The sequence below is a fragment of the Sarcophilus harrisii genome, chromosome 3 (assembly GCF_902635505.1).
Source record: "Sarcophilus harrisii chromosome 3, mSarHar1.11, whole genome shotgun sequence".
NCBI lineage: Eukaryota > Metazoa > Chordata > Mammalia > Dasyuromorphia > Dasyuridae > Sarcophilus > Sarcophilus harrisii.
Window position 1 is genome coordinate 67,944,945 of NC_045428.1, and position 24,239 is coordinate 67,969,183.

Genomic DNA, 24,239 nt, shown 5'->3' on the forward strand with positions numbered 1-24,239 from the left:
AGATTAATGGGAAGGTGTTTGAGGTCAGCAATTGCATATGTGCAGCACCATTTAAGTATATGATCTATGGTGCATAAGCCTTTTTTTTTTCCTTTCTCTTAGCCTATCAGTCCTGAGTCATTTGTACTTCTGAAAGTCAGTAAAAAAAAAATCCCAGCACTAGCATAGGATCAGAATGTGTTTATATTTTGCTATAAATCCTCAAGTCAAATTCTTCCAGGGCCTTCACTTCTTATTTGGAAATTGTTTATCATTGAAGTCATGAAGAAGGTTGACCCTGAGATAAGAACTTTATTCTCACCCAGTGAGTGGCCTGAAAGGGTTAATGCATCTTTCAGAAGATTGTCTCTTTTCATTTTGGTTCATCAGTAGGATTATTTAACTTTATCTCTTATAGGTGCTCTGAATTTAAGCTTTTAAAAGGTTCAAGAAAACCAAATCAGAGAACTACATATAATAGAACTTGTGTATTCCAACAACCTTAAAATGCAAGCCAAGTTTAAATCCTCCCTTGCTTTTTGCTTTGGAATTATGGTGATAGTTTTTCTTTAATCCTTCTCCCTTCCTTGAGGTAACTTCCAGTATAAACCCAGACCAAGAAGAAGAGTCCTAGATCAGGTGCACTGAATTCTGCTTTGTGTAGGATGAAATGCATTTTCTTTCAAGCTCCTCCTTCCATGCTCTAGCAAGGGGAGTGGGGTGGAAAGTAAAGCTTTAAAATAATGACAGTAGTCCATTCTTGTGTTGAAAAACTTTCAGGTTTATTTCACCTGCAAAATCCTATTCCGATGCTTCATCTGGGCATAGGAGTGACTCTGGGTCTTTGAAGATGATGCCAGGGAAATTCAAGGGTTGGCTGACTGGTTCTACCATGCTGAAAAAGGCTTCAGGTCTGGTTCCTACAAAAGACAGCATCTATTTGCAAGGACCAGTTTTTTTCTTCAATAACCACTGGAATAAAAAAAACCTGTTTCTGAAATGAGGTAAAATATCAGCAGTTGAAGAACCCAAAATATGGAAGTGGACATATTACTTTATCTGGTCAAACAGGACTAAATGACTGGGAATGATTCCCTGGGTATGATATCTCTGGAAAGTGACATTGTGCAGGAGTGCATGGTGGGGAAGTTATTCTCCTCACCAGTGTGGAGAGATAGCTAGTTCTACCATTTACTAGCCAAATAATCTCAGGCAACAATCACTTAATCTCACTGAGGTTTTGGTGTTCCTCATCAGTCAAATGAGGAGGTTGAACCAATTCATCTCTAAGGACCCTTTCAGTTTCAAATCCTATAAATAGATTACTTCTATATAAAAGAGACCTTACGAAGAGAAAGTTTTTCAGTCTCAATTATATAAGGTTCAGCAAGACCCCTCACCCCATTGGGTGGATCAGTTATGATGTGCTTATTGGGAAGACAAAGATAAGGGTCTTACTGAATATACAAGTGTGGATGAGTTACCTACATTGATGTTATCAAAGTTTCTTTGGAACACGGAGGAATGAGTCTCTCTTAGAAATTTGCTAGAAACTGGTTTGGGATCCATGAGTCAAAGTGCTAGCCTAGTTTATTAAAAGCACATATACCATTTAAAAAAATCACCCTGAAATAATCACTAGTTCTAAATAACTAGTTTTTGCCTCTATGTCACATGCACTCCCAAAGAAGGAAACCATTCAAAATTAGATATTGAATAACTAACTAGAACGGAACAGAGGGGGGATGAGAAAACTTGGGAAGTAAAGTATACTACAAACAATGTTTGCTGGTTAACACACTTTATATTTAACAAAATAATTTTTTAATAATATATTCTTTTACACATCAAATATTGTTGCTAGAATCCCCTTTTTACAGTTTAGTGTTTAGGTTTTGTTTTGTTTTGTTTTTTCTTCACTAGTTTTCAGGCACACTATTGTTCAAAAATTTTAGAAATTGGGTCCTCATTAACCAACATCAGCTGACAAACAGGCTGTTGATCCCAAACTTCCACATTGTTGGACTGAAAGCCCGGAAATCAAGAGGAGGGAGGAATGGGAGGAGGGTGATGAGGAAGGAGAGAGAATGATGATCCACAAACAAAGCCTTAAAAAGAAAACGACCAATACAACTATAAACAGTCTTGTTGTTTAGGTTTGGCAAGAAGATCTCAATGGCCTGTTGAGAAGAAAACTATAAAATGCAGTGGATTTCTGAGAAATTATCACAGCAGAGGCTCACGTCTCCCTAAAGGCTGGGAGGGGGGTTGGATGGGAAAGGGGAACCCAAGAAAACCAACCCTATGTCGGCTCTACAAAGTCTTAAGGGAAACAGCAAAAGTCTCTGGGATGGGTCAGGATCAGGGAGACTCTTTCTGGTAGCTAACCAAGGGGAGGGCAGTCCTCCTTCAGCTGTATATGTAACTACTCCCTGAAGAGCTTCTTGACTGATGGTATAGTAAATTCTCGCTGTGACTCTCACTGTGCCTATCCTTTGATGCAAAATGACTCTATCTCAGCTTCCCAATTGCATTTTCCCCTTTCTATTCCCCATAAAGGACATCGTGGCTCCTTAATAATAGATGGGGCACTATGCTACATGGCTCTATTCATGGTATTCTTTGTGTTTCAAATCTTATTTCTGTCATTTATTATTGTTATTTTATTTCAAAGAACGTGGATTTTTGAAGCTGGCAACAGACAACCTTCACGCAAAGGAAACAGTATCGTACATCTCTGTCTATCCGTGAGCTGACACCATGGAATGCCTTTACTTTTGAGTGGAGGGATAAATCATGCAGAATTGTTCATGAATGATTCATGACTGTCTATATGATGTATTCATGGTGGCAACCGAAAGGCACTAGCTTCCCTGCAAATTGGCATCATAAAGAATGACGGCATCGGCCTGCTTCAGTGCAACCTAAGCTAGGCCATGGAAAGAATGTTGGTGGGGAGACTAGCTCCCTGATGCATTCCTTTTAGGCAGAACAATATTTTTGATGGCATTAGGTATTTTTAGGGAGGAAAGCCTGGCAATTTAAAAGGAAAACAACGGGCCACGGGGATGGCAGAAATATGTATCCTGAGGCTGGGCCAGTGGAGGGCTACCCACAGGGGAAATCTAACCCTTCAGGACAGTTGAGGGATTCCAATCCCAAAAGGTGCAAGGGGTGAGACAGAGGCAGCATGCACAGAAATGAAGCAAGAAGCTTTGGTGGGAGACCCTCTTTCTTTGTAGGTGGAAGCCCCACTGAGTTGGTTTGAATTCCGGATTGGGGCCCTCCCATTGTGAGGTCCAGATTACCAGGAGAACAAGAAGAGGAACGAAAGAAAACCTAAATCAGAGGCAATCTTAGAATTTCCCAAAGGATCAAATGGTATTTGCTTCAGTGTGTTCAGGACCAGAGAGTGGAATCAGCAACAAGTTCCGTTGCCTAGTTAGAATTTCTAGTCTACACTTGAATCAAGATGGTCTTAGGATACCCTGTGTATTTTTTTCTGTTACTGTACTAGCAGCATTGCCAGGGCAAGCTTGAGACCTTGCAAAGGTTTACTGGTTTTTTTTCTATGTATATATATGCATATATATCTTATGTGTGTATATATATATATATATATATATATATACCCACATATATGCACATATACATACATATCTCTAAATGGTCAACTGATAAAGTTGTATTGTGCAAGTCTCCCCCTAATCTCTACCCTAATCACTAATTTAAATCAGCACTTGAGGTGGAAAGAGTGTCCTGAATCTTGTCTTTTTCGACATAGGGCTGAGAGGATGTTACTGTAACATGATAAACACAGATTCAATCCAGGAAATCTATATAACCTCCTGGCTTTCAACCAAGTCTGGCCCCCAGAGCCAAGGCTGTTCAGAACAATTCGGATTCACAGTGGGATTGTTCAACTTGGCTCTCAGAATTATATCACCAGATGACAATGTTATTATGTTTATTTGAGTGTGTTTGGGACAATCCAAACTCAGTACAGCAGTATGATGAAGTCTGGTGGCTAATGTGATATAGTTTTTTTTTAATCTTTCAAGTGGAACCCTGTTTCTTTTCCATTTGGGTCCAGGTTTTCCTCCCCACCTTAGATTTGCATTGGTAGTTTCAGGATCTTACACCTGAAACTCCAGTGGTTTTCCTCAGTGTATGAGGCAATATCAGGTGGAGAAAGCATTCGGTCCCTACCCTGCTCCTTTGTGCCTCCTCCCAATCTCTGCTTCTCTTTTCCTATCACAGGACATGAACATGGTTGACATGGGTGGTTTGATTAATCTGAGTCTTGGTGTGCTCCTAGTTGTAAATATGCTCACTATTTAGGCGTTCCTTTTTCTCAGCATTTTGGCTCAGCTGAAAACTTTTTTTTTTTCGTTCTATAGAATCTGGTCCCCAAGATTCTTAAAAGGGAGGGAACCGCAATAGGAAAATGCCATGTTTGATGTACAGAAGAGTAAAAAGGAGTTAAACAGCTGAAGATAAATTGGCAGGTCAGAGGCATCACCAGCAAAGGCGTCTGTGAATGGATGGTACTTCCTTTCTGAGTCAGAAATCCCGACGTTGTGTCACCGTCAAGCATTGGGACTTACAAAAGCGTGTTAGATAGCTATATACTGTATATATTCGGTATAGCAAGAGAGAGAAAGAGAGAAATTTCCTCTTAGTAAAATATTCACTTTTGTCAACCCTAAAAGGTTTTTGCTGGTGACCCGGTTGTAGCTGGCAGTTTTTGTTTTGTTTTGTTTTAAACATGTGCAGTGTAGAAGCCATAACATTTTTTTTTCATTTTATGGACTTGTCATTGGTTGGGATTCTGCTTTAAACAGTCAGCTTGCCTTGGCATTCGCGTTTTGAACACTGAGCAGGCTTCCACCAGTCCCCGTTGTGACAGTGACAGATGTTACATTCATCCACTTTCACTTCAATGCCAGCTGGAATTATTGTGGTTCCTGCAAAGCAGTTTGGACCTGGAATACATACAGAAATAGATTAATTAATGAAAGTGGGCAGGGTAAAAAAGCCATGTATGAGGAAGTCAGAGGCAAGCCACTCTCTGGAGAGGTTTAACATCTGGGAAATATTTAGTCATTCTCTCTCAAATTCAACAACAATCACTTTTTTTTTTTAACCTAAGATTGTCACTAGCTTCATATACATATTTTTTGGTTTATTTGTTTCCTTTGCTTTCCTTTGTTTTTATGGAGCTGGTTGCAGACCTCTCTGCACATGGAGTCTGCTAAATTAGAATTCTATGGATAGCTAGTCCAGTGATCTCTATCCTCCAGTTAGGAAGGCCACTAGAGACTTAGTTATACATGGGAGAAATGTGGCCACTCTTAGCAGATCACTGATACCCCAATCTGGTTAGTCTTCTCACTCCCCATTGCAGATACAAGACAAGGAACTCTCTCAAGCCCCAAACTCCCTCGCCTCCTAGATGATAGCACCTTTCCGAGCCCAGTTCCTGGAATTCCCAGCATGTTTCTTGATAACAATGAATAATTCATTGTGGATGATTTATTCATATCTCAAACAAGTGTTGATAGTGGTACATTTGATTTTTATAAATGGAGCTCCTTTAATCTGTTGGCTATCTTTTGATGCATTTATTTATTTATTTGAGTAGACCCACCAAAAGAATAACTTTTTGAAATCAGCTTCTCAGGAATTTTATTTTCTTGGGTTCATAAAAACCTTGCTGAAAATGTCATCTTGCTCTTCATGGTTGGATCTTTGAATGTTTTCAATTTCATTCTCCTTTTCTCCTCTCCTCTTTCTCCCTCCTTCTGTCTTCTCTCTTTTCCTTATTCCCTCTCTCCTCTTTCCCTCTGTCCCCTTCCTTTTCTCATTCTTTCCTCTTTTCCCCCTTTTCTCCCTCCATTCTCTTCCCCATTGTTTCTACTAACCTCTCTGTCTTCTGCCCTTTCTCTTCTTTCCCCTTCACTCTCCTGTTACCCCCTTCTCTCTCCTTGCCCTCTCTTTTTTCTGTTTCTTCTCCTCTCCCTTCCTCTGTCCTCCTTATCTCTTCCTCCCTCCCTTTCTCTTTCCATTTGTACTCAATCATCCTCTCTTGTTTATCTTTCTCCTTCTTTCTTTCCTCCTTTACCCCTCTCCTATTTTAGTATCTGTGCTGCTGAAGCAAACACCCCCTCTCCTTCTTTTTCCTATCTCCATATTTTTCATTCTTGAATCCTCTTATTTCTTATTTTATTTCCCCACATATATTCATATACATCTACATGTAAAATTTAAGCTGATAATGAACTTCACATCCAAATAAAACAGAAGTGTCAGTGTTTCCCAAATTTCAAGTAATGAGTAGAAATGGACTATGTTGCTGATGCTTTGAAATAACTGGGAAAATCAGAGATACAGTTATGGGATCATTGGGTGTTGTGGGAAATACAGATATACTCCTAACTCTAATCCTATTATTTTTTAAAAACATACTGACAGTTATTTGTTACCTATATGATATCATTTTGGTAATGTATATTAATACTTAATATCCCTCCCTTCTCTTACTATGAATTTATAATAAGATATTTTACCCCTGCAGAACTAAGATCAGATGCACTTTAGAATCTTACTTGAAAACTAAACTTATGATTTAAAAATATTTAATGTTACTAAAGTAACACAATATACTTACCACCAGTGCCTCATTAAATTCATAGCATCTGCCATCTATTATTTTGGTTTGGGTGTATTCTGTAGAGATAACTTATCTACTTGCACACTATGTGCCTGTATTCATGTTTCTTCCCTTCATCTTATAGGACAAGGGCATAAATCATAATGGACAAGTGTCTGATGTTTAAACTCTAGCTATAAGATTCATATTGGAAGCACTAACTGGAGGTGATTGCAGAACTCAATCAATTGTTTGACTTCCCTATATTCTCTTGAGAAGACGATTTAAGTTTCTTTGTCATCCTCCTTACTAAGCATACTAGGGAGATTGAGTCAGTTTCTCAACCCCCCCTGTTAGGTCCCTGCTAAATGGTTATAGATTGATTACTTTAAAGCAGAGGTTCTTAGTATGGGGTTTATGGGGTTTATAAATTTATTTATGTTAACATTTTGGTAACTATTTTTCTATATAATTGATTTCCTTTGTAATTCTATTTTATTCATTGTAATTTCTTACTTCCTTTGTAACTTTATACATTTAAAATACTACATTGAGAAGGGGTTACTAAGTTTTGTCAGACTTCCAAACAGGTCCATGACACACAAAAAGAGTCAAGAAGCCCTTCTTGAAAAGCATCTAAGACTGAATAGTGTATTGGACTAATGATCTGGTTCCAAAATTAAACTTCTTCATGATCTTTGGCATACAAGCCTTTCTGCCTCTTCAAGGTTGCTGTCAATAGACAATTCCTAGTTAGGACACTTCTATGTAGAAAGCCAAAGGACTTGATGAAAACTGAATTGAATTCAAGAATAAAAGCCAACTGATTGGATTTTTACCCAATTCTTTAGCCTAGGTTATCCTAGAGAAGGAAATGTTCTTATCCAATCATTATATACACATATGTATTTAGGTATGGAGACATATATATATATATACATATATATATATATATATATATATATGTATATATATATATATATACACATATATTTGTAACTATTCTCATGATCTTTCCCATAAATATGGAAAGATAGATATGAGGGGATGCAAATGAAAAACAAAAAAAAAGGCTCCATAACCCAATAATTTAAACAAAAGAGTTAAATATGTTCATACAAAATTTTTCTTCATTTCATCAGAGGTTGAGGAAATCTGTCAAATAAAATCTTGACAATTTTAATTATTTCTATTAGTATTTTTAGTTGATTCTCTAAGTATACTTTTGAATCATATTCAAAGAGCAGTAGTTTTTTTTCCCCCCTTTCCTTGTTGCTTATTTTAATCCCTTTAATTTCTATTTCTTCTCTTAATTTTGGAGTTGTTCATCTTCAAAATACTGGATTATCTCAAAGGGGCAATGCAGATAGGGCCAGGGCAAGGGAGTTGGACTCAGGAAAGAAAGCCTTTCTCAAATTACTCTCTGTACATTTGGATTCATTTGGGGAAATGACTCCCTTTCCACAGCTTCTCTTTTCTATGCATGATCAAATAGATCATAGAGAGGTCTGCCTGTATGATTAACCTCTATACATCATTGCTTGAGTGCCACTTATAGCACTCTGCACTCTCAGTGGGTACTTAGGTAATATTAATTGTTAGTCAGTGATGTGCCAGGAAGCCCCACTGAATGATATGGGCCTGATGGGTCACAGTATGATTGGTGAGATAGGGAACACTTAGCTGCCCCAATCAGTGGTATTTTTGTTAAACCAGAAAAACCTCTCTCATCTCATTAATTTTATTAGTACCATGATTTTATTGGCCTAATTACATCTGGCCACTCATTGGCATAAGAAGGTCTTATCTCCTTAAAAGTTATTTAGATATTTGTCCTGCAGAGTGACCAATGGAATATGGATGCTGTATAGCTAGAACACATCTTTATTTGCAATTACTACAATTGGTTTTGATCAGCTCCTCACTCCCCACTCCCCAACATATGAATTCAGGGCTCCAAGACATACCTTTGTTGAATTTCAGTTCCTCATGGTTCTGGTGCTGACTTCCTTTGGAATGAGAATAATTCTATTTGCTTCACTCTACCCAAGCCCCTATACTAGGGGAAGTTGCTTAGGAGAGTAAACTGCATTACAAAAGCAACCCTCCTTGGAGAGGGCCCAGAGGGGAGCAATGAAAATGATTAAACTAAAGCCTGGCAAATGGGACCTCTGAGGAAAGATTAAAGGGATTGAATTATTTAATCTGGAATGAGAAGACAGAGCTGTAACTCAGTAAGTCTTTTAGTATGAAGGGTTATTATATGGAGAATGGTGATCAACTGTTTTCCATCTCCACAGGGGCCCAGAATGAGAGGAAGAGAATAAATCTTGTCTTGAAGGAATTAGATTGAATAGCTGCATACTGTATGCTTCCAAGAGGAAGTAGATATAGCTATTCAGTCTTATCACCAAGAAAGGGAGTGGGATCTTTTTTGTGGGGATCTAGCAGGGTGATGCAATGGAAAGAGATTGGCTTTAGCATCAGAAAACCTAAATTAAAACTCCATCACTGTCACATCATTTTTCATGAGAGAACTTAGGCAAGACACTTAACATTCATGGACCTATATCCTCATTTGTAAAAAGCTACCCACTTGGACCAAATGGCTTCTGAGGTCCTATTAGAGCTGTGATGCTATGATCTTTAAAAACAGAAGAAATGCTTATTTCCCTGGTGTGACTGTGGCAGAAACTTTATCAAGAAAAAGGGGATAAATTCAATCACTTCTTCAGGGTTTCTGAGCTTCAAGATAAAGATAGATAGATAAATAGACAGACAGACAGATAGATATACTAGACAAATAGGTAGGTAGATAAATAAATAGAAGAAGCAGACAAATAGATACAATAGATAGAAGGTAGGTAGGTAGGTAAATAAACAGGATAGACAGACATATATTGATAGATAGGTAGATAGCTAGCTAGCTAGATAGGATAAGAAAGACAGACAGATGTACTAGACAGATATACTAGATAGATAGATAGAGAAATAGAGAGAAAGGTAGGCAGGTTAGTAGAGTAGACAGAGAGATATACCAGATAGATATACTAGATTGATAGATAGGATAGACAGATGTATTAGATAGATGGATAGATATCAGAGAGCTCTTGTAAGGAGAAAATCTTGAAGTTGACCATAACCTATAATTCCCTAAACTTTGCCTCTGGTACATTTCACAAGGTTTCGGTTTTAAAAAGGGCATCAGAAAGGCAGAGTAGAGACTAAGATTTCCATAACTATTTTTTACCATTCTGGGGTTGGCTGGAGTACCACTTGGTTGATTACTATATCTTAATTTTTTTCATAATCAATGATTGTAGTTCTAAGGAAATGCTAATGAATCAAAATACTAAAATGAGAGTTAATATGCACATATGGTCTGTAATAAATTTCAGCAATTAGAAAAAAGTTTGGTAGGAGTAGTAGGGATGAGGGTCCTACCCATCTCTCCAGTAGTTTTTATTCTAACCATGGGATTCAGGTTCCTTATCCATAAAACAGAGAGGTTAGACTAAGTAATCTCTGTTGCTTACTATCTGTGTGACCTTGGGCATCACTTGGATTGCTCTCTGGGCCTCAGTTTCCTTGTCTATAAAATGGAAGACTAGATGATATTAGAGGTCTCTTATGGCTCTTAATTTATGATCACTAAAGGCCCTTTCATTCTAAATGCAAACATCCTGTTCTGTTATAATTCCACCTTTCCACATGTAACTTAGAATAATAATGCCTGATCTTTCTCCCCTCTTCAGTGTTCTGCAGATTTTAATTAGATCAGGTTTGTAGGATTGCTCTGAGTACCTCCGAGAAAGGCAATCCATAATATCAGATACTGTGTTTTTGCAAATGGTTCTAGATTTTTCAGGTGTAAAGACACAAATAAAGATTTTTATTTTTTGAGGAAATAGAGCAAGGTGTGAGTGGAATACCTCTTTAAAAACAAGAAAGAGCAGTCAAATCTTTGAACAGCCATGTGAGAGCGACCAGTGAATAAGTACTTCAGCTCCCTCACACAAGACCTTCTGCAAGGCTATATTTGAAATAAAAGGAGAAAGGTAATAAAAAGCAGCAAAGGGGAAAGAAGAGTCTCTGGGTGTTTTGTGGGCAGGTTTACACTGCTATAAATCAAGCAGCATTTCCACAAGTCCAGGCTTGCAAGAACAAGGCCAAAGAAGACCACTATATGAGCTTCTCTCATTTATAATATGGTTTCTGAAAAATCTGCTACCCACAGCTACTGAGAAAACAAAACAAAAATTTAAGCTTATTATATTTAACTCTACATTCCGGTGTCTATGCTACCTGGATATTGACTCTAAAGATCTTCCTCAAAAGGGGAGGGGTCTAGGCACAGATCCCAAATCATAAATGATGAAAGGCATTTAAGAGCCTAGGTTTGTAATCATGTTGCCTTTGGAAATGTAGGGAGATTAGAGGTCAGATGACTCTGGAGAAGTGAGAATGTTTTCTTCATAGCAATGTCGCCTATATGCTGACTCAGCTTTCTCACTTCACCCTTTTCCCAGATCCTTTGTGACCTCCAAGTATTCCTAAATAGAGACAAGCCCTATATAGGGATCTTGCTGGGGCTACAGGGAGGCTATAGTGAAGATGTTCCTGATATGGTAGGAAGAATATGATGCAAGATTATGCAGAATAATAGAGAAGGTAGCAGTGGACTGATGAACTTTAATTGGGGAAAAACACTGGAATCAAGAGCCCTGGGTTCCATGTTCAGTATTGCCACAGGTTGGTTAGCCATTTGAATTAGGCAAAGCCAACTGACTCCTTCAAGTTTTAGTATCCTTATATATAAATCAGGACATTTAAGTGGTGCAATTCATAAAGACCTGAGTTCATATCCAGCCTCAGACACTAACTGTGTGACCCTGGGTAAGTCATTTAACCCTATCTGCCTCAGTTTCCTCAGGGTAAAATGAGCTGGAGAAGGAACTGACAAACTATTCCAGTATCTTTGCCTAGAAAACTCTAAATAGGAGAGTTGGACATGACTGAAATGACGAACAACATGTGTAAAACGGGGTTGTTGGACTAGCTGTTCTCTAATGTTCTAACATTCTGTAATTCTATGATTCACATTCTACAGATCTGGCTGTCTATTAGGATAATTAAATAGCTCATCATGTGTTGGTTAGAGGTTGGCCTTAGAAGTCTTGTGTTTTCTTTTAAAAAGGAATTCTATAAACTAGAAGCAAAACTGTATCTCATTTTTTGTCATTAAATGTACATATTGATGCTCTAGAAAATTACCTTCTTGCTATGGTTTGGGAAGTATGAAACTCATCATCCATCCTCAATAATGAATATCCCTGTCTAGTAGCCTTAAAATGATGGTTCTGCCTGAATTTTTCATCAGGGAGTTGGGTTCAAGTCCTGATTCTGCTAATTAAAAATCACTTCATATCTTTTATGCATGTTTCCTTAATTACAATATGAGAAAGATGAACTAAATCATTTCTAAAATTGTTTCCAGTTATAATATTCTCTGATTCCTTGCAAATAGCATCTGAGAAAAATAATGAATATAATTATCATTGGGCATTGACATGTTAGATTTAGTTAATTTTATCAGATTGTCTCTAGCAGAGAACAGGAATAAGATTAATAAATAGGCACATATTAAGCACTTACTATATATCAATACAAAGACAAAAACAAGAATTATGTTTCTCAAGAAATTTATATTGTAGTGGGGAAATTTTTTGAATCTTTCTTAGGAAGACAAGTTCATCTGGGAAATAAATGTGAACCACTACATAGCATTCCCAATCCCTCTATTTTTGTCCGCCTGCATTTTTGATTTCCTTCACAGGTTAATTGTACATTATTTCAAAGTCCGATTCTTCTTGTGCAGCAAAATAACTATATGGATATACATACATATATTGCATTTAACATATATTTTAACATATTTAACAGGTATTGGTCTACCTGCCATCTGGGGAAGGGGTGGGGGGAAGGAGGGAAAAAATTGGAACAAAAGGTTTTGCAATTGTCAGTGCTGAAAAATTACCCATGCATGTATCTTGTAAATAAAAAACTATAACAATAAAAAAAAAAACAACAAAAGAAGACAAGTTCATTCAGGGCCCATTAATGATGGTAACAAGGGGCTAATTGACCAAGGGAAGTACATTGGTACTATGCATCAGAAAAGAGGGAGAGTTAAAAAGGAGAGAAGGACTATTTATTATAGAAAGGGAGACTGTAGGATAGGAGGAAGAGGAGACTATTTTTGTTTTCTGTTTTGCCTGGGGTTGATTTTTTGTGAAAGGATTCAGAAATATCTTTTATTTGTTTGGCTTTGGGCTTCCCCCATATACTAGTAGCAATTATATTTTCATTCTGCCTCCCCAGGGTTTTCTTCTGCTGAAATCCAAATCTTCAGATTTAAATCTCTCTTCTCTTCCACTACCTTTTCCAAACCCCTTTCCCTCTTTCCTATTTTCAATCTCTCTCTCTCTCTCTCTCTCTCTCTCTCTCTCTCCTGCTTTCTCTCCCTCTCTACCTTCCTTTCCTCTCTCTCTCTCTCTTTCCCTTTTATTTCTCCCTCTCCATGTTTTTCTTCCAATTCTCTTTCTTCCTCCTCTTCATTTTCTTCCTCATATTCTCCTTGTCTTTTTGTTTCTCTCTGTCTCTCTGGTCTCCATCTCTCCCTCTTGATATTAACAACTATTCTACAGAAAGGAGACTTTAAGAGCCATTTCATGCATTAATATCTATTATTAGCTATCATCTGGTACTAAGAGATGGGGAAAAGGAAAAGGTATTGAGAAAGAGGGGAAGAGCTGACAATAAAATGTTCAAATAGACCAGAGAAAGAGATGCTTTTGCTGACTCCATTCCTTTGTCCTTTAGGAATATTGGCAAACCTTCGAGAGATCAGCATGGCAGAGAGAACAAGGTAGTAGCTATAGTCTAGTACTTAAATATCCTTGATCCATTGAGTTTTTGTTCTGTCTTTTCTACTTTCTAGGCTTCTATTTATCAGTGGCAAAAGGGTTAACAATCACCATATAAAAAGGCTTTATCATAACAAAAGTCATACAATGTTCCTGAAAATCTTGATTCCAACTGCAATGTAGCATTCCTCAATAGGCCTTTTTAAAATATTGCCATTTTTAAACATTTTGTAATTGACACTTAGTGTCTTTCAGAAATTTGTTGTAAATGATCTTCCTGTTTCATAAATGAAGCTGATTCCTATTGTGAAAAACTATAAATGCTCTGTGTTTATTTGGCATGGTCATTAAAACATTGTTTCAACAAATAGTTCTCTTACAGGCTTCTGCTTACCCTGGAATTAGACTGGATTATAGACGTCCTCATAATAAATTCTAATTCTTTGCTTCATGGAGTCTGATGGATGACATTGTGCTATGACAAAACAAATAGCTTTTCTGATCAGGTGGACTCATTTCCCACTATTGAGTTTTGGGACAGATACTTTTAAAATGTCAGTAATTATGGTTAACTGCATTGAAAGTTGCTTCTCTAATAAGATGTCTCTGTTCCTTGTCAAGGACTACTTTGATCAGATTTCAGGCACTGCCTCTGGAATGCGGATCATTCCTTTCTCCAGCCTACTAGCCTCTTACTCATGAACTACTTCAGAACTCTATTAAAATTATAAAAAAAAAACCACAACCAAACAAAAAAAACTTCATATCAAGGGAGCAAGATTCAAAAAAGATTGTTTTGGAAACTCAATATTACCAAATTATCATGCAAATTTTAGATTGAACTCTGGAAAATTTTCCTGGCCCTTAAATATGTAAGATTTATAACCGGATGCTCCAATTAACTAAACAGAAAGAATTAGATATGAGAAACAAACAAACAAAAAAAACATAGTTGAACCACCACCTTCCCTTTTCTTCACTTGGTCTTGTCTCCCATCTCGCCCCTTCAAAAAAAAAAAAAAAAAAAAAAAAAAAAAAAAAAACTTGGTAGTGTTTTGTTTTGGAATTTAGAGCAGTCTCTGTGTTCAGCACCAAGGTTAGCTCCAGCACAGCTTCAGGCACTCAATAATATTTGAACAAATACTTATTGGTTAATCAATTGCTTGAGTGGGTCTTCCTCAGTCCAGTCCACCCACAAAAAAAATTAATAACTTTTGGTAAATGGTTGTAAGATTTTTGCTTTTGCATGAAATTTTCAGTCCTTTTTGTTTTTGACAACTGAATTTGATTAATGAATTAATAACAATTTTCTCAAAATATTATTTCATCTTACATTTATAAGATTTTGCAGATTTTTAAAATGCATCCATTAGCTCATTTGAGTTTCACAACAAAATAGAAATCACATCCTTACCCAGAATGTAAGGGGATTCTTTGTCACATTATGATTTGTAGATCAATGGCATTTTTAACACACACACACACACACACACACACACACACGCACACACATTTTGTAGCAATGAAATAATGGGAAATAAAGATTCCAATACCTAAAAGCCAGATGATTAGCCCTTTTGCAGATATATATCAAATGCCCAACTTGAGTTATGACATTTCTAACATTGCAAATACATAGAAATAATGTGTCAGGTAAGCATAAAAGCAATTCTGTAATTCTCTAAAATCTTCCCTGGTAGAGATGTTTTCCCCACTTGGAGTGCCCTATGATAGTAAAATTACAAATGTGGATAGAAAAAAGTAATGTAGTACTATTTTTATATCCTCACTGGACATAGAATAATGCTTATGGGTACTTAAAGACTCTAAGCAGGAAATGGTGACAATAAGATTAGAATAAATGAATTGTCCATGTTATAGTTTGACATTAAATAATTGAGTCCTTCATAGCATTGGAATATCTCTGAAATGAATGATTTAGGGGAAAAAATGTGTCTTAAACTTTATTTGGTTGCTCCTATGACCATTTCTATCAAAAGTCTTAGCAAACCTCTCTATTATTATGTTCTCAATAGATATCATGGATCCCTAACCCATCACTGGAGCAGGTAATTTGGGTAAATATAATAGTGAATATTCATATATAGAGCAAAGGTAGCATTAGCTAAGATGTATTCCTCTGGTTCTTTCTAATTCCTTCTATTAGGATCCATATTACTCAAGGACATTAATGCATTTTGTTCATGCTTCACAGTAGCTGTGTTAGGAAACTATTCAAGTTTGAAAAGGGGAGGGGATGTTTGGATCTCATGTGTGTGTGTAAGCTGGGGGATTACTTCAAATTTCTGGTTGTCTGGACACAGGAAAATATCATAGAAAGCAATATTAAAGAATCCCTTCAAAGTAAAGCAGTTTTGTTCAAAGGTTGTAAATTCAGAAACTGTTTTCTTTTCCTGGAAGTTTGCAGTGCAATTTAAAGCTGAGAAAAAAAAGTTCTCTGTCTGGTCCAAGCATCAATTGCTGCAAAATAAACAAACTCCAAAACCAAACTTCCCCAAAAGTCCTCTGCATTGCTGAAGTGCTGAGACATTCAAGAGTGCAGGAGTATCCTGGAGAATGCATTATAATTTTCCACATGAGGCAGTGGGGTCCTGGGCTTTTTAAAGAAAAACTTCAATGGTATTTAGACAACAGCATTCACTTCTGAGTAGGGAGATAAAATAGTAAGATTGTCACTCCAGAAGATGATCTTGGTTCTGAAAATGACAGGGAATGGGGGAACAGCCTGTCTATAGTGACAGACAAAGAAACAGAAGAGGAGTAAAGTCTAGTGGTTAAAAATGTCTTCTCTGATTTGTGATGTGTTCATGAATGGAGACATTTTTAAAAAGTATTGAGAATGGAAGAAAACAGAGAGGGAGACTACAGATTGGAGAATACTCTTACTTCTGACTCATCATCTGCAAAGGGTACTAATTTCCCAGGGAATATCATCAGGCAGATGCTGACATAATGACATTAATGGGCAGATGTTACAGCAGATGTCAAGCTTTCAGCATCAGTAGCACTTTAGAATGTCCCTGTGAGCTTCTTCCATCAAGTTGGACTTTGGCTTTAGACTCTCAATCATTTATGATCCTCAGGTCTTCCCAATCCCTTCCTTTGCCTGTGCCTGAGGCTCAATTTAAATATATCCCTGAAATTTATATCATTTAGCATTCTTTTCCCATTAAATGCAAATGAGGGTAACTGCTAAATATATAGTCAACATTGGGAAGATCAGGACTCTTAGGGATATTCTGAACTCTAAGGAAAGGCCACTGGATGGTAGAGGTTAGTTGGGTTGTTTGTTTGTTTTTTAATATTTGCACTTAATTCTGCAGATGGGAAATGTAAGCCACTCCTGGTGCCAAATCTATTGTGACTAAGGCAAACATCTGGTTGAACTTCTACTGACCTTTAGAGACCCCCAAGTCTTCCTATTATGCTGGTTTTCATTCCAAATGGCCCAGCTTAGCCCTAGGGAATGAATTTTCTGGTACAGTTGAGTTGTAAAGAGTGTTTGTGCAGCAGTTGCATTTCCCATGCAGATATTCAAGGCAACTTGTTTAGAATCTCCTGAGCTAGGCATTTTTTAGAAGATTTGCATATTGGGATTTATCTCCTCTTTGCATCAAAAGCTGTGTACCAGATTTGAGGAAGAGGCTGGGAAGTGAAACTTTTTTATCCAACCTTCTATGTTCCACAAAGAACTGAATAGTAATGAAAACTTTTGTCATCTGTTCTACTGGGGAAAGTTGTATTTTCGAGGCCACTCAGCAGTCAGACATACCACAAGTGAGTTCCTGTTTGTGGCTAATTCTTTGGTTGCCCAAACTGTCTGTTTTTAAGACTGAATTTGCACAATGAAAATGGAAAGGCTGATGCTGTTAAAGGAACAATGATGTAAAGCTGGAAGGTACCTTAGAAGCCCAACTTCTTTCTTTTATAAATATTAAAATTATAGCTTACATTTATGCAACATTTTCAAATTTTCAAAACACTGCCAATGTCATCTCGTTTTAGCCTTGCAACACAACCATGATATTATTATTATCATGTGTTGTTGTTATTATTTTGTCCTTCATGGTTGAAGAGAATCAAAATGACAACAAAATGTGGGCATCAATATACAATATGTCTGGCTTTACCTGATCAGGCTGTACCTGGGTCATAAGTTCACTTATTATCCTCACTTTACAGATGAGGAAACTGAGGCACAGAAGAGGTTAAATGACTTTTCTGGGGTTATATAGTAATTGTCTGAAGCTAGATTTGAATTCATAAGGCAGCTAGGTGGTATAGTGGATGTAGTGCCAGGCCTGAAGTCAGGAATTCAAATCTAGCTTCAGACTTACAACTTATGTGACCCTGGGCAAGTCACTTAATCCTGTTTGGCTCAGTTTCCTCATCTGTGAAATTAGCTAGAGAAGGAAATGACAAACTACTCTAGTATTTTTACCAAGAAAATCCCAGATGGATCCTGAAGAATCAGACTTCACTGAAGTGACTGAACAACAACAACATTCCAGACTCCTAGTTTTTTAGGGTTTTAGTGGAATCCTGATAATGGAGATCATTAAATTCAGTAAATGAATACTGATGGAACCTTTGCTTTGAATGGGAAAATTTTAGTCCCATCTAATACCAGAGAATGAGACTAGTTGACCAGTGAAGATGGAAAACTGCCTGAACAACTGTCTCCAATTGGCAGTGTTGTTTTTACTTGTGACTTTCATGGTTGCTATTGGCAACTCTCAATGAGCTCAGAGAATCAGAGACCTTTGGAGATGCTATTAGGGTGGCACCTCCATCGTTTGGCTTTGGCAGAATCCCAGGCCCAGATGGTCATTGGTTCTGAAAATAGTCAAAAAGTTGCTCCAACCCTTTCAAACTGTTTTTGGAATATTTTCTTTCTCTCTTAAATGCATTACAGAGAAGCTAAGCATCATCACAATTTAGATTGCAGTTATTAAAGCTGAAAATAAGATTTCTATTCCTAGAATTTATTAAAATATACTTCTATAAAGAAAATTTCAGATGTTTCATGGCGTTTATTATTGTGAGATTTGACCTGTAGTCTATATCGGTTTGCAAAGGCAGGAGATAAGATTCTTCTAAAGAATCTCTAGTCACTATTACCTACTTAACTAATGAACTATCACTATAATAATACTAATATTTATATTGGGTTTTCAGTTTTGCTAAGTGTTTTACATGTTGCCTCATTTGATCTTTACAACAATCCTATGGGGGTAGAAGCAAGTTAAGGATAACACAGCTAATAAAGAAATGGTTGAAGCAAGAATTGAACTCATATCTTCTTGACTCTAAGCCCAGCATGTTATCCACTGTAATATTTAGCTGTTTCCATTGTAAGTGGTCTAAGAGTGAAACAGTGTGCTATTCTAGGAAGAGCAGTTAATTTAATTTGTAGTCTCATGACCTGATTTTAGGTCTCAGCTCTCTTAACTTATCTGACCTAGGCAAATTCTTTCATCTCTTTTGCCCTCAGTTTTCCTATATATGAAATTAGATTATTTGATCCTATGAATTAGTTAATCAATATGCATTTTAGTAAGCCCCTGCTATGTCTACTGGACTAGAGGAGATAGATACAAATCCAAAATGGGGGTTGCTTCCCTCAAGAAGAATGTATACTCCTTGAGGTACACAATAAGTTTAAGATAATTACAGGACATGCACAAAATAAATAGAGGCATCAGGAAGGGGGCACAAACTAACATTTGGTGGAATCAGGAAGGGCTCTGATAGATATATCTCTTGATAATGTCTAAGTTTTCTGCCGGTCCTAAAATTTTATTATATTATGAATCACATAGAGAGAATTTCAGAATATTTGTGTTCTAAAGAAAAGACACAGCTAGATATTAGGGAATTGTAAGTCTTGTTTGTGTATCTAATTTTCAGAAATCAGAGATGTATCTTCTCTACCAATCTGAGGTTGAAAAATACCCCTCCTAAAAATATTGGCTCAAGATTAAAGATTTCTGTATTGATGTTTTAAGTCTGTGAAATGTACTCCACATATTCTCAAGTAGTGATGGAGAGCCTTAATATCAAAGAGAGAGGGCTGATCATGTGGCACTGCAGATCCAACAAGAGGGAAAGAGTGAAGTCTGACTAATTGATATAGCTAGCATACTGCTGGCAAGCAAACAGGAACAATGAAACATCAATGGGTCATGTTTTTGCAGATTCACGACAACACTAGAATCACTTTGACATCACCTTCAGATTGGGACGATAACTTAAGAATCTCAGCTTCTCTTTAAACTGAGTTACTCAGTGTGAGACTTAGATCAGTGAAAGGATCTGGAAAAACTGAGAACTCTAATATAGAGAAGAGAAAAATCATTTATTTGAATCCTCACAACTGTGCTAGATTCTTGTCCTGGGATAAAGGATGAGTCCACAGCTTTGATGATAGAAGAAAATTCATGCTAATGAGATTTTAATATAATCAAGCGAATATTTACTAGATTTTGTACTTTTAAAGTACAACAAAAGAACTTGACAAATTACCTTTTACTCTTAAGTTTCTTTCTGAAATCTCTATGGAGTCTAGGCTTCTAGGTCCTTCCATGTGGTCAGAAGTTATAAATTTTTTGGAAAATCAAGCCTTGTTATGAGAGGGAAGACCAGATATAAGATCCTCAGTATTTCCTCCCAGAATTCTACTGATATGCCAATAGTTCTCCATGACTTTCCCATTTCTCAATGCTGCATAGTCTGAAAAAGTAGAACAGTGATGCAAATGACATTGAGATCATATTGCAGTAAATTTCATCCTATCTTTAAATTTTGGACTCTAGTCTGACATTAGCCATTATAAGTATGGGGATCTGGATCAAGCTAGTTTATTTTTTATCTGGTTTGACTTAATTCCAAATGTGATGTATGGGTTCCCCATTATGGTGAGTCCAAAAGTCTAGTTAGAACTGAGACTGTTCAGTCAAACTAGTCTACTGAAAATTTGCCTAAATGGCATCATAAAAGATTTTCTGGCCATTAATGAACAAAAATTAGGCTGACTTGAATAGATATGACTGGAACTGCACTGTTTCAGAATTGCATTCCTAACAATAAGGTTGTATATGATCTGGTTTGGGATGTAAAGAATTGGGCACTATTTGCTTGGGCATTCACTGCGTACTTTGTCATAAAGAGATATGGAATTTAAATTCTATTATTTCATCTAGTCATGTAGAAGAATGTGCCAATATATGTTGCCATGATAATTTACTTCATCCCAAGGTGAGGTTGATGACAAAAACAAAAGCCTCATATATATGAAAACATTTATAGTGTCCTTTTTTTAAAGAAATAAAGCAAATGCCCATTGATTAGGAAATGGTTAAACAACTATGGTATATACTATATGATGACCAGTTCTGATGGACCTGGCCATCCTCAGCAACGAGATCAACCAAATCATTTCCAATGGAGCAGTAATGAACTGAACCAGCTACGCCCAGAGAAAGAATTCTGGGAGATGACTAAAAACCATTACATTGAATTCCCAATCCCTATATTTATGCCCACCTGCATTTTTGATTTCCTTCACAAGCTAATTGTACAATATTTCAGAGTCTGATTCTTTTTATACAGCAAAATAATGTTTTGGTCATGTATACTTATTGTGTATCTAATTTATATTTTAATGTATTTAACATCTACTGGTCATCCTGCCATCTAGGGGAGGGGGTGGGGGGTAAGAGGTGAAAAATTGGAACAAGAGGTTTGGCAATTGTTAACGCTGTAAAGTTACCCATGCATATAACCTGTAATTAAAAGGCTATTAAATTAAAAAAAAACAGCTATGGTATAAAAATACAAAGGAATATCTTGTATTATAAGAAATGATGAATCTGATGAACCCAGAGAAGCTTGGAAAGATTTACATGAAATGATGCAGATTCAAGTAAGTAAAACTAGCAAAATAATATACACAATAACTTTAAATTATAAATGGAAAGAATGACAGCAAAACCATTGAGACAGAATGCTGTTAAATTATTGTCAAATTTTGTCCCCAGAGAAGACATTTTCCCTCTCCCTGCCTCTTTTATAGAATTAGAATGCATTGCTGTCACATACTTCATATGACTTTTTTTTTGGGGGGGGGAATATATTGTTTAGTTTTATGGAACTTTCCCCTTTTTAATTGTTATAAAAGCTATATCTTTGAGAATGGAAGTAAAGGAAGAAATACATTGGGAAATGAAGACGTTAAAAAAAAAACAAATAGTAGTAATATTTTTAAAGTATCATGCCAAATCCTCCAAGAAAAATTTTTCTCTTCATGCATGTTCAATGTTTCTCAACACTCAACATCTAAATTAAAGACCATTAAAAAATAGTGCTGCAGTGAAGCAAACAAAGACTTATTTCCAGCCTCTAAATTTCACAATAAAAAATCATATGACAAAAATGAGATTTCTGAGAGTTTGAACAATGAATTTTTGCCATTAGACATTTGGTAGTTAGAACACTTACTAGGTCAGATATGAACATTTCACTTTAAAAAAAATTAAACGAATTATCATGGGCAATGATGACAACTGCCACATAGAAGTATAAGATCACTCCTACTGTGACCATTTTTTAAAAGAATAAAATGCCTTTTTGTATTCCTCACTAGAATATTATTAAAAAGGGAAGGAATATATTAAAATTCAGGAGACTTGGAGGAACTAAGAAGAGTGAGAAAAAGTAAGGGATAGGGAGCATTTGGATGGAAGGCAATTAACACAATGAACATATGGTCATCAAACTGAAGTTGCCTGTGTATTGGCATCTCTGTGCCAAATACCACAGTCATTCCTAAATGCTGCCTAGTAAAGATGCCTGGCCAGAAGATGAAATAAAAGATAAAACATTGAGAGGAGAAAGAAATCATTTAGGTTGACCTAACTACACTTATTTTCAGGGATAGATCATTCTCTAGAGCAAGAATAGACTTTCTCCCTTCATTTTCCTTATCTAATTCAGGTAAAGCTAATGTAGATTGGAAACACAGAAAGGCTCCAAAATAATTTGTTTTGCTAATTGGAATCTGTAGAACACTTTTGTGTGTGGTGGAGCATGGGTGGGTGAGGACACAATTTCTTCTTCTTTATCACATGTCCCTTCTTTGGGGCATATGATACTCCTTATGTTTCTACCATAAACAATTGGAACCTCAGAATCATAACTAGCCATTTTTGCATGTGAGGCAAAATGCACAAACTATGCCTAGGACAAAGGGCAATTCAGTTGAGAAGAGATATAGTAAAAACCTGGGAACAACAGCAGACACTGCTGCCTTTTGGGGGAGACTCCAAGGGAAAAGGAACAGAATAAAAATAAGAGAAAGATAAGGGATCATCAGGTATATAGGTAAGTGCTAATGGGAGAAGACATTAGCTGATAGTTTTTTTTTTAAGCTAACCCATTCTTGCCTAAATTGTCAAGCTCAGCTAGGTCTGTCCTTCTAAAGGACTGAAAGTGTTTTCAGTGTCCCTCAAAATTTTGGCACTCCCAGACAAAGCTAGAGTGCTTCATCCTACTTATACCTCTGCAGAAAACTCTAATTGGTGATGGGACCATTTTTCTCTCTTTGATGGCAGTTATGAAATGAATCTTTCATCAAACATTTCATCAATTTCCTTTTGTAGCAATGACAAATAATAGTTATGATAGCATGTTTGTGAATATATATCTATATTCATTAGTGGAGCTATATAAAATTCCTTGATTTTGCTGATTCTCTAAAATGAAGAACAAATATGATATTTAATTTGGTTTATATTGATGAGAGTTAATTTTTAAACAAAATTGCCCCCAAATAATTATGTATTCTGGAAAAAACCTATGCCTCCCCCCATACTTTTCCAGAGATGCTTTATTAGTTTGGATATCTATTTTATATTTCCTATATTACAGCTAGGATCACTGATTACAGATATATTTTGTCTTAAGCAAAAACATGATTTTTACTTGAAACAAAGACTGTGTGCTATTTTCTTCTGTCACTCTGATGGTAATTTTAAAATAATTTATGCTACCTGACCAATAGTCAGCAGCCATGTCTAAATCAACATTTCCCATAGCTACTTACACATGCTTGGTATTCAGGGAATATTGGCCATAATCATTATTAAAAAGATGGGCATTAATAACAATAGAGGGTAATAAGGTGACTGGTCCTTTATATTGTACCTGGCCTTGGTCTCAGAGTCTTTACAGATCTTTCCCAATGTAATTAATCTTTACAAAATGCCTCTGAGATAGGTAAGTGCACTTCCAAAATTGACTCTAATGGATATATTAACATTTTGCCTTTCCTTCCTACTTTACAAGTCTTCAAAGTGCTGAATATTATTACATCCACTTCTGAATGGGTGCCCTGCATATGTCATGGAAAGTGCTATCAGTGAATTGTTGACTGATACACCTGATTAATCACCTTACTAAAGATGCTGATGAGGTAAATGAAAAAAATTTGAGTACCCTAGAGTCCAGGCTATTTCTTAGAATCCAAGAGTCATCCCCAGTGAGTATGGATGAAAGAAAGCTGGATTTATAGTTTAAAAAAAAAGGGAGCTGGATTCAAATCTTAGTTCTGTCATTTACTACCTGGGAGATGCAAGTTATTGAACATATTTGGGTTTTACATT

General features: G+C 36.5%; 1 protein-coding gene across 1 annotated transcript in view; it reads right to left on the minus strand.

Moving 5' to 3' along the window:
• Positions 1 to 3,626: 3,626 nt before the first annotated feature.
• Positions 3,627 to 24,239, minus strand: part of VWC2L (von Willebrand factor C domain containing 2 like) — a 175,304-nt gene continuing 154,691 nt past the window's right edge. Inside the window, exon 4 of the mRNA XM_003765955.3 lies at positions 3,627 to 4,964. Coding sequence (XP_003766003.2) covers positions 4,816 to 4,964 — 149 coding nt within the window. The 3' untranslated portion in view covers positions 3,627 to 4,815. The remainder of the gene's footprint in view (positions 4,965 to 24,239) is intronic.